At 50.9% G+C, this 11,301-nt stretch overlaps 1 protein-coding gene across 1 annotated transcript; it reads right to left on the bottom strand.

Annotated features, from left to right (window-relative positions):
* Positions 1-626: 626 nt before the first annotated feature.
* On the bottom strand, positions 627-4,956 carry Spag4 (sperm associated antigen 4). The gene is made up of 12 exons (XM_042694787.1): positions 4,642-4,956; positions 4,043-4,153; positions 3,767-3,833; positions 3,532-3,593; positions 3,270-3,313; positions 3,055-3,080; positions 2,828-2,936; positions 2,584-2,659; positions 2,396-2,511; positions 1,863-2,030; positions 918-1,007; positions 627-807 (listed from the first exon to the last, which is right to left on the bottom strand). The coding sequence occupies exons 1-12, from the start codon at positions 4,943-4,945 to the stop codon at positions 649-651; spliced, it is 1,332 nt and encodes a 443-aa protein (XP_042550721.1). The 5' UTR covers positions 4,946-4,956; the 3' UTR covers positions 627-648.
* Positions 4,957-11,301: the final 6,345 nt, after the last annotated feature.

Genomic DNA, 11,301 nt, shown 5'->3' with positions numbered 1-11,301 from the left:
AAACAAGACAAAAAAATATGACTGTTAGGCCTGTATCAGTTCTGTGACTTCAAAAAAGTTTTCTAGGGCTTCTCATGTCTCCTTAATTTTTGACTGCCTAAAGTTTCCCCTGTACTCCTTGGAGCACTTCCCAGATATTTGGGATAGAATTTGAGTGCAAGTGAGGTTTTAGCAGCCTGGCAATTCTACAGTTAAAGGGGTTATCCCTGGAGAAAGGTCCTATTCTGATGTCCTCTATTAGCAACACAACTTTGAACAAGTCTCTTGATCACTTTCCGTGTTCCTTAGGGGCTCTCTCCTCTCCCTGATTATTGATATGTCTGTATGGCTTCTTATTAAACAGATTATAATCCAGCATTTTAAGGATGTTATAATCTTGTAGGGGGGGAGGCTTTCTTTGCCAGTCTGGGGGCTTGAACTCAGTAGTGTTGAAAGCCCAAAAAACTGTCTCTTATTCTTGGCAAGCCCTCCATAAACATCATCATCTGCCTCTACATTGATCTGGGCTTCTCTAAGGAAAGAATGTGTTGAAAGGTAGGTCCTAACATACTTACATGCCAGCTAGGTACCTCCTCAACAGAACACCTCCAAGCACTCATTCAGCTTTCTTTGGCACAAAGCTCAATTCTATTCCAATCATCAGTATGTTTAATGGAGCCCCCCAGTGGCCCCTGAGACACTTTCCCCCATTCCCTCTGAGGTCCGCACACCATGGGCACGGACTCGATACAAGCATGTGAAACGTGGGTGGCCCCAGTTGCTTAGAATCTGGATCTTCACCTTAGGGAAGGCAGATGGAGGGTCATTCTGGGAAGACAAATGGATCATGCCAAGAATTGTGCTCTCAAGGTTGCCCTCCCCAGCCATCTTCTCAGTGCCCATTGCCTTATCACCTTCACCCCCAGAGATAAACACACCTGTAGATGGAAAGTCTGAATCTCAGATTTCTGCACATCAAAGGTGAATTTCCCCAAGAAAACTTCAGTTTCGTCATCAACCTGGAGGCCCTGGTGGGTGAAAGGTGAGGAGCAATGAGGCACAGGCAGAAGACAAAACGACTTTGTCCAGGATCTTCTGTGTTCAGTGGCTATATTTGTTCTCTCATGCATGTTCTGATAGAAGAATGTATAATGTAAAACCTGGGCTCTAAAAGACTAGATCAAAAGTCTGTCCGTTGTTAGGCATGTGACTGAGCAGATAATGTCTCCTTTTAGAGGTTACCTTAGTATTTCATAAGTTGTCATGTGCCCTGATAGGATGTCCAGTTTACAGATGAGTAAGTAAAGTTTCAAGTGCTGGGGCTAGTTCTGCTTTTTTTTTTTTTTTTGTCATGGGGCTTGAACTATAGGTCTGGGCGCTGTCCCTCAGCTCTCAGCTCAAGGCAAGTGCTCTATTGCTTAAGCCACAGTGCCACTTCTGGTTTTCTGGTGGTTAATTGGAGATAAGAGTCTCATGGACTTTCCTGTCCCGACTGGCTTTGAACTATGATCTCAGATCTCAGCCTCCTGAGTAGCTAGGATTACAGGCGTGAGCCAACCATGTCTGGCAGTTCTGCTTTTTTTTTTTTTTTTTTTTTTTTTTTGTCGGTCGTGGGGCTTGAACTCTGGGCCTGGGCGCTGTCCCTCAGCTCTTCAGCTCAAGGTGAGCACTCTACCACTTGAGCTACAGCGCCACTTCCGGTTTTGTGGTGGTTTATTGGAGATAGGAGTCTCACGGTCTCTCCTGCCCGGGCTGGCTTTGAACCGCGATCCTCAGATCTCAGCCTCCTGAGTAGCTAGGATTACAGGCGTGAGCCACCAGCGCCGGGCTTTTTTTTTTTTTTTAATTACCCCCCTCCCCCTTCCTGGTCTGTCTCTACTCACAAAGACTGAGAAGTCACGGGGAGCGCTGTTGGCTCCCCCAGTGTGTGCCACACTGATTGGCGGATGCTGCAAGGTGATGTCGCTCAGCTGCACATGTCCTGGCAGCCGGATCACTACCTGGCCCTGGTCACCCTCAAAAGCCCAGCAATTTCCAGGGAACACATCTGGCTGCAAACAGGGGAAAGGGGGAAGAATATCAGAACCCATGGACACTCAAGAAGTTGAGACGGGAGGGTGGTGAGTTTGAAGGTAGCCTGAGCTACCTGGTAAGACCCCGAGGCAAAGGCAAAAACAACAACAAAAACAGATCCGTCAGTGACGGAGCATCCCTCTCAGCCCTAGTCCCTGCCTGCATAGATATGTCAGTACTGTTTCACACTCTGTTAGATGGTTTAAGGAGCCTAGGCTTCTAGGGAGCTATATCCTGGACACTCGCTACGCCCTCATCTCAACCAGGACTCTACCAAGTTCATTAAGGTCTTTTCCCTTGCTCCAGTTCTTGGTCCCATCCCAGATTCAGGTTACAGGCCCACCTCCAGGATGACTGAGGGTGGCCGCGCATAGTTCCAGAAACTGAAGCGATTCCAGAAGTAGGCAGTGTTCGTGTCCTCGTAGTCGTCGGATGTCTTCTCTAAGTCTATGGAGGCTCCTAAGGCAGAGAGAACGCTCAGCCCGCCCCTAAGCCTAGCCCAGGGCTGAGAGGGGTCAGTCCGCCTCTTACCCACTGAGCTCAGCGCATAGTCAGGTTTCCGCACGAAGTCCTCATTTAGCCTCTGGAACACCAGCTTGGCCACTCTCTGCAGGAGGTTGGGCCAAGTTGGTAGGGTGGTGTACAGGTGGTCACGCAGGCAACTTAGCTCTAGTGTGGACTTTGAGGGGGCCTCGGAGACAGGCGGTGAGGATCTGGGTTGGAGGTTGAAACCCCCTAGTGGGCGCGACCCACCCGAGGTTTCCCAGGTGCTCACCTCGCTGTGGGCTGCGCGAACGCTGGACATCTCCTTGTGCAGCTTGTGCAGCTCCGCCTGGAGCTGCTGCAGCTGTTGACCCTGGGAGCGCACGCGCTCATGGTACTCGCTGGAGGGGAGAGTGGGGCGCTGTGCGATTGACTCCCTGTCTCCATGCACCCTCCCTATCCCCCCCCCCACAGAAGCACTTCCACACAGCTTACTTCCCACCCCAAGAGCCCTTTCACCTTAGCGTCAGCATCTCCTTAGGTTCCTGTTGGGAGTGAGGGAGAGGGGCACGTCAGCGCTGTGCAGCCCTCTCTCCCACACCTGCTTTCTGAGAATCAGCCCCATTCCTCCACACCTGGTCTCACCCATGCTTCCTAGGAATCTGTCCTAGCACTGCGCTCCCACGGACCTCCATCATTCCCTCACCCGCCCCAGCACAGCCTCCCCAACTCACATTCTCCAAAGGAGGGACCAGATACAGGAGTCCCCACCAGAGTGCTGGAGAAAAGAGAGAGATCTCAGGGGAAGGGGGAAGACCTTGAAGATGGCGGAGGCCTGAGGGGCTGGGGCTGGGGCTGGGGACGGCCATGTAAGACCCAGGTAGCACTAAAGGATTTTGAAGGGGCTGAGAGAGCCAGTGACAAAGGGGAAGGCGGGGAGCTGGATTTGGCTGTGAAATTGTAGAGCTGGGGCCCCAGGGAATCGCCAACCCTCACCTGCCAGAAAGATGCCCAGCAGCGACACCGCCGTGAACAGGAAGCGGATGGAGCAGACCTCCCTGAGGAACCGCCGGGAGGCTGAGGCCGGAGGCCCTTGGTCAACCCCCATCCCAGACCCCAGGGGTCCTAGACCCAGCTCCTGCGAACACGACTCAAGCCTCAGCCGGGCCCGGCCCTGCTCCCCTCCCTTGCCAAAGAGCAGCCCTGGGCCGCCCCCGTCCCTCCCTCTGACCTGTACACACTGACCAGCGCGTCTCCTACCAGGGATAACAACACGCTCAGCACCTGGAAGAGGAGGCCTGGAGAAAGGAGGACCGGCTCAGAGAGGGCGAATCCCGGGGACCGGCTCCTAGAGCACGGTGGTCCAGTGTCAGGAGGCGGAGTGGACAATAGGACGAGCTGAGACCCAGACAAGGGATTGGACACTCAAAGAAGGGGCCAGGGGCTCAGGCGGGGTAACCGGATTCTGAAAGCGGAGTTGGGGGGTCGGGATCGGCCTGGCCCGTACTCAGGAAACTCTTGGACACCCGCGGGGGAGGAATCTCCTGTCTCAGATCCAGAGTGGAGAGAAGGTCGAGCTGCTGCTGTTCCTCAGAGACTACAGGAGGCTCCGCAAGCTCTGTAGGAGCCCAAAGACTCCATTGAGGCCTTGTGTACCGCTGACTCATTCTTCCACCAGTGCCCAGTCGCAGGCTCCCGAGTCTAGCTCCAGACAGCCTCTCTAAAGGGCTTCTACCCCGATCCCAGGTTCCCACGCTCGCCGTGTGCCCAGGTAGGACCATCCGTAGTTGGTCCCGCCTCAAACAGAAGCCCCGCCCCAAGCCAAGGTTCTGGTGCTGGCCGCTTCCGCGGGCAGCCAACCACTCTCGCCAGCACTGAGGGGCCTTCTCAGTGGTGACCAATCACAGGATTCCACGCCCCTTTCCAGGACCATCCAGCACACCGAGGCCCGCCCCCAGGGGATTTTTTTTTTTTTTTTTTAAGCTATGTCTATGGACTGCCCTCACTTTCCCCCGGGTGCCCGGACAGCTTTCCCGATCCACGCCAGGCCCCGCCCCGCAGGGTCCAGCCCCGCCCTCTCGCCCCCGGGTTCGACCCCGCCCGCACCCGAGGCCCCGCCCCTCACGGTTGCCGCGCCACGGGGGGTCTGCCCGTTGTGGCTCCGAGACGTCGGCTTCGGCCGGAGGCTTCCGGCTTTGGGGACTCCTGCAGGCATTCCTGGGGTCAAGGCCGGCTCTCCGCAGCTCGAGCCCTTGGTCCTTCTGCCCTCGAACTTCCCGGGCCCCAGACCAGCCGACCGGTGCCCGCTGCTGTCCCTCGAAGTCACGCTCTGTGAGCTGTTGTCGCTGTAGAAGTTGGGCGTGTGCTTGTGCGGGGACGCGGTCGAGCCTTGGCGGGGGCTCCGCCGCATCCTGGCCCGGGGCCGCCCCTCACGGACGTCAGAGTCGCTGTCGCAGCCGCCCAGGCCCTCGGCCCGCCCTCCGCCGCCGCCGCGCGCCGCCGGGACCCCGCGGACCCTGCGCGAGCCGGCGGGCCCCGCGGCCGGACTCAGCCCTCTCGCCCGCCCGTGTCCCGGCCCGGCTGCTGCCGTCACAGAGGAGACCATGGGCCCCGCCGCGAGCCCTGGCGGCGCGTCACCGCGCTGCCTGTGACGTCACCGCGAGCCTGGAAACGGCGGACACGGGACACTCACCCAGGACTGCGCTCGCGTCGCGGCGCACGCCTGTGATCCTAGCTACTCAGGAGGCTGAGAGCTGAGGATCACGGTTCGAAACCAGCCCGGGGAAGGAAAGTCCGACAGACTCTTACCTCCAGTAAACCACTAGACATCGGAAGAGGCGCTGTGGCTCTAGCGGTAGGGCGCTCGCCTTGAGCTGGAGAGCTGAGGGACAGCGCCCAGGCCCAGAGTTCAGGCCTAAACCGACTAAGTAAATAAATTGCACTGGCAGTCAGTTTCCAACCTTTCCCTGTATTTCTCTGCTCAGCACTTAGACGTTTATTACCATAGCTTTATCATGCCCACTAAGATGTAAACTTTCTGAGGATGGGCATTTTTGTTGGTTTTGCTCCCTATTGTCTCCTCCAGCACCAAAATGGGCTTATCCTGTAGTAGATGTTCAAACATTTGTGAGGGAATAAGTAAGAAGGAGCAGAGGATGCCTCAGCCTTCTCTCATCTAGTCTTCAGGCCAAAGAACCCTGTCTCAGGACATTCTTAGCCAGGTCTGGGAGCATGTGTGCGGGTACGTGTGTGTGTGAATTCCACATTGATGGATTATAGTATATCCACATTCAGAACACACACACCATCTCTGGGGAACGGAATTATGAAGCACAAATGACCACAAATCAGAGGGTCCCAAACTCCTACCATGCAACAGAATATCAACACATCTCAAAGAAATCCAGGGTTTTAGGTTGTCCAGGTGGTACACACCTCTAATACCAGCATTCAGGAGCCTGAGGTGGGCAGATTCCAAGTTCAAGTCCAGCCTGAGCTACATAATTAAGATCCTGTCTCATAAAGAGTGGTCGCTCAAGTTCAAGAGTGCCTGCTAAGCAAGCACAAGACCCTGACTTCCATCTAAAAAATAAATTAGAAAAAAATTCAGATTCTCACAAATTGGGTGGGCTCAGGAATTTTCTGTGTGTGTGTGTGCGCGTGTGTGTACACATGCATGGTAGTCATGGCTTGAACTCAGGGCCTGGGCACCATTCCTGAGCTTTGTTGTTGTTGTTGTTTGATGCTAGCACTTTCAACTCCGCTTCTAGCTTTTTCCTGAATAATCGGAGATGAGTCTCACAGACTTTCCTGCCGGGGCTGGCTTTGAATCAAGATTTTGAGATTTTAACCTCTTGAGTAGCTAGGATTATAAGTGTGAGCCCCTAGTACCTGGCCAGAATTTGCATTTGTTATTGGCATACATTAATAGTACAGGGGGCTTTCATTGTGATAATTGCATAGACTTGTACAGTGTACTTTGAACAAGTTCAGTTCCTCTATTATATTCTCAAACTCCCCTCCTCCCAGGGATTTGCATTTTTAAGAACTACATGCACAATCCTGATTAAGGATCCAGTACAAATTACCCTGTAAGCAAACAGGTCCAAAGAGGGAAAGAAACTTCCCTGAGAGCACTACACACAGGACAGATTAGAATTCCAAAGTCCTGCCCTCTAGCCCAACACTTTAGTCCAATCTCACCTTCCTTAAAATGTTAGCTCAGAGGGGCGGTACCTGTGCCAGCCCTCCTGTTGCTTGATTAGATTCCACAGAACCCAAGAGGAAGAAAGATAGGAAAGCCACAGTACTGCAAATTAAGAATTCTGGTCTAGGAAGTGGTGCTGTGGCTCAAGTGGTAGAGCACTTGCTTGAACTGAAGAGTGTAGGGACAGCGCCCAGGCCCAGAGTTCAAGCCCTACAACCGACCAAAAAAAAAAAAAAAAAAGAATTCTGGTCCGTCTTGTTACCTGACTTATGAAATGGTAACTCCTCTGTACAGCACCTTAATAATAACAATAAAATTATATATTAAAAAAATTCTGATCCAAGCCAGGTGCCAGTGGCTTATACTTGTTCTTCGCTTGTCAGTAGGCTGAGACCTGAAGATTGCAGTTGGAAGCCAGCCTGGGTAGAAAAGTCCATAAGATCTCTCCAGTTAACTAGCAAAATATTAGACTGTCAGCATGGCTCAAGTGGTAAAGTACCAACTGTGAGCAATCAAGCCAAGTAAGAGCACAGAGCTCTGAGTTCAAGCCTTAGTACTGGCTCAAAAAAAAAATGTTTCAAATCTATCCCCTCTGTTCTTTCACAATTTTTGGGGGGGGGTCCAGTCGTGGGGCCTGAACTTGTGTCCTATTTGACTGTGAAGTCCCTTGGTTCACAGTGTCTCTCAAAAACAGACGTATTAAAAAAAAAAAAAAGCAGATATAACTTGGACTGGGCACCAGTGGCTCAGGCTTGTAATCCTAATTACTCAGGAGGCTGAGATCTGAGGTTTGGTGTTCAAACTCAACCCCAGCAGGAACATCCAAGAGACTTACTTCCAATTAACTACCAAAAAGTTGAAGTGGAGGTGTGGCACAAGTGGTAGAGCACTAGCCTTGAGCAAAAATGTTAAGGGACAGAGTCCAGGTCCTGAAATTAAGCCCAGTACTGGTGCATGCTCACAGGTGCATGCACACAGAGACAGCAGGGGGGGGGGGAATCTAATTTGAACCCTGCTTTAAAAAAGAAATATATATTGTTCATGGTGCTTGAACTCAAGGCTCAAGTGCTATCCCTGAGCTTTTTCACTCAAGGCTTAGTGCTCTAGCACTTTGAGCCACAGTGCCACTTCTGGTTTTCTGGTGGTTAATTGGACATAGAATCTGAAAGGGAACTAACACACAGTTCAGGGGAAGAGGGTTGATTGAGAGAGAGAGGGAGAGAGACAGAGACAGAGAGAGAGACAGAGACAGAGAGACCAAACTGCCAACCCCACAAGATGGAGGCAGCCAGAGCAAAAGAGTTTATAGCAGGAGGAGAAAGGTTAAATGGGGAGGAGGTGTGACCACAGCAGAAGCCACAGTGATCTCAGAGGATAGAGAAATGAGAGCCTGGAGGCTCCCACTGCCCCCAGGCCTGCTAGTTGCCTGGGTTACTGGTGCTGAGTGGGGACTTTTCAGGTGCTAGGGAGAGAACTAGGGAAGGAGCCATTTCTCCCTGGTAGACCTAACATCATGGGTTTTTTTGCCCGGGTTGGCTTCGAACTATGATCCTCAGACCTCAGCCTCCTGAGTAGCTAGGATTGCAGGCATAAGCCATCAGCTCCCAGCCTATACCTTTTTTGTGCTTTCTTTTCTTTCTTTTTTGGCAGCACTGGGTCTTGAACTCAGGGCCTTGTGCTTTCTAGACAGGTACTCTGCCATTTGAGTCACATTTTCAGCCCTTATCTGGTGTTTTCATTTTATTTATTTTTTAATTTTTTACTGGTCCTGGGGATCAAACTCTGGGTCTGGCCACTGTCCCTGAACTCCTTTTTGCTCAAGGCTAGCACTTACCACTTGAACCACAGTGCCACTTCCAGCTTTTTCTGGGATTGATTAGAGATAATTTCCTGCCACTTCCTCTTACCCTTGAATGCTGTGTGTTGCTGCTGCCCTATGTATTCCTTTCATTCAAGCCAAACAAATCACGGGTCCCAGAACAACCCTGCATTCCTTTCCACTGCTTGGATGCCCATCTCTGCTCCTAACTCTTGTTTTAGAAACATTTAAAACACTCACACTTGGGCTGCAAATGTGGCTTAGAGGTAGAGTGCTTGCCTCACATATATGAAGCCCTGGGTTTGATTCTTCAATACCACATACATGGAAAAAGCTGGAAGTGGCACTATAGCTCAAGCGGTGGAGTGCTAGCCTTGAGCAAAAGAAGCTCAAGGCCCAGAGTTCAAGCCCCAGGGCTGGCAAAACACAAACACACACACACACACACACACACACACACACACACACACAATCACTCTTCAGCAAAGTCCCTCTGCCCTCCCTTCTTACGGATGTCCAGTCAAATCTTTCTACTCTGTGTTGCTATACTTTGTTATATTATTTGAGACATAGTCCTACCATGTAGTCCAGGCTGGCCTAGAACTCAAAATCCTTCTGATTCATCCTTCCAAGTGCTTGGATTACAGACATGTACTATCATGTCTGGCCCCATTCCTACTGTAATGGTAATTGTGGGATGTTGTTTCTAGGCTATGTTATCTATTGGCACCTATGGTTCTGCTGAAAGATGAAGAACACATCTGAGTCATCTCTCTGTGGTTACACCACATATTGGGGCATCAGACAATCTCGAACATAGGAGAGAGAATACTTTTAAAAATAAGTGGCTGATGGGCTGGGAAGTTGGCTCAGTGGTAGAGCGCTTGCCTTACATGCCAGAGGCCCTGGGTTCCATTCCTCAGCACCACATAATCAAAAAGATAAAAGCCAGAAGTGGCGCTGTGGCTCAAGTGGTAGAGCGCTAGCCTTGAGCTGAAGAGCTGAGGGACAGCGCCTAGGCCCAGAGTTCAGGCCCCACAACTGGACTGCAAAAAAAAAAAAAAAGTGGCTGGGCGCCGGTAGATCATGCCTGTAATCCTAGCTACTCAGGAGGCTGAGATCTGAGGATCGCAGTTCAAAGCCAGACTAGGCAGGAACGACTGTGAGACTCCCATCTCCAATAAACCACTAGAAAACTGGAAGTGGCGCTGTAGCTCAAGTGGTAGAGCGCTCGCCTTGAGCTGAAGAGCTGAGGGACAGCGCCCAAGCCCAGAGTTCAAGCCCCATGACCGACAAAACAACAACAACAACAACAAAAAACAGTAAGTGGTTGGTTATGAATACACTCACACATAATTACTGTCAGCTATTATGGGTTCAGACTGCTAAATATATTCACCCATAGCTGAGCTTAATTATTACATACCTGTTAAGGGTTATTAACCTAAGCCAGGATCTTTATGTTTGGGAAAATGCACACATACTTGATATTTTCCAGACTAGTTCAAAAGTTTGCAGACTCTTTTCTTCCTTATTCTTTTCTTTTTCTTTTCTTTTCTTCTCTTTCTCTCTTTCTCTCTCTTTCTCTCTATCTCCCTTTCTTTCTTTCTCTCTTTCTCCCTTCCTTCCTTCCTTTCTTCCTTCCTTCCTTTCTTTTTTTTCTCTCTCTCCCTTTCTTTCTTTCTTTCCTTCTTTCTCTCTCTCTCTCTTCCTTCCTTCCTTCCTCCCTCCCTCCCTCCCTCCCTCCCTCCCTCCCTGCCTTTCTCTCTCTCTCCCTCCCTCCTTCTCTCCCTTTCTTTCTTTCTTTCTTTTCTTTCTTTCTTTCTTTCTTTTGGCTGTGGGGCTTAAACTCTAGGCCTGGGCACTGTCCCTGGGGTGTGCTCAAGGCTAGGGCTCTACCACTTGAGCTACAACTCTACTTCTGGGTTTTGAGTGGTTAATTGGAGATAAGAGTCTCATGGGGACTTTTCTGCCTAAGCTGGCTTTGAACTGCAATCCTCAGATCTCAGCCTCCTGAATAGCTAGGATTACAAGCATGAGCCACTGGCGCCCAGCCATTGAAGACTCCTTGAAAGCTATCTTTTGTCTCATTAGAGTTCTAGAAACCTAAGTTAAGTACCTTTGGTTCATGTGTTAAGAAGCCAAGAAAAAAACTATCATATGTGCAAGGTAGGGGCTACATTCAACTACCTGTTAACTCAGTAGTTGTACTGAATGCCTGAACACTAACACAGGGCCTAGGGGATTCATTTGTTAATCCATCCATTTTCCTACCCAGGGTTTTTGTTTTGTTTTGTTATTGTTGTTTATTTGTTTTGAGATAGGATCTCCCTATGCAACCCAAATTGGTCTTGAATCAGAGATCTTCCTGCTTCAGCCTCAAGTGCTGGGAGTACAGGCATGTATGACCATATTGTGCTTTGGTCAGTGTTTTCAGGGTCTTACCATATGTCCCATCCTGACCTAAGCAGAGAACACAGAGGTGAGTAGGAAACAATATCCTAGCTCCCTGATCAAAGCATCTTCCAGCTTATAGCTGCTGCAGGCAGGAAGCACCACGCTGGCCTCAGGGGCTTTATTCTCCCTGTCCTCTCTCCCTCTCCACCCATGACCCCAGGCTTACCACCTGTGTGTTTGACTAGAGGGCAGGGATTGTGGAACCGGCTGGGTGAGCCCAGTGAGTCACAACTCAGTTGGGTAGGAGGGCAAGCGGGCAGAAGGAGAGCCAGTGGCTCTGAGA

The sequence above is a fragment of the Dipodomys spectabilis genome, unplaced genomic scaffold (genome assembly GCF_019054845.1).
Source record: "Dipodomys spectabilis isolate Male_0828 unplaced genomic scaffold, ASM1905484v1 ptg000175l, whole genome shotgun sequence".
NCBI lineage: Eukaryota > Metazoa > Chordata > Mammalia > Rodentia > Heteromyidae > Dipodomys > Dipodomys spectabilis.
Note: the sequence above shows the minus strand (reverse complement) of the source record. Positions and strands in the feature narration are given on the sequence as shown.

Coding starts and splice junctions, on each gene's coding strand:
- Spag4 (XM_042694787.1), bottom strand. CDS start 4,945: ATGCGGCGGAGCCCCCGCCAAGGCTCGACCGCGTCCCCGCACAAGCAC. Junction 4,154..4,641: donor CGTGAGGGGCGGGGCCTCGG/GTGCGGGCGGGG, acceptor GGGCTCCTACAG/AGCTTGCGGAGCCTCCTGTA. Junction 2,512..2,583: donor CTATGCGCTGAGCTCAGTGG/GTAAGAGGCGGA, acceptor TCTCTGCCTTAG/GAGCCTCCATAGACTTAGAG.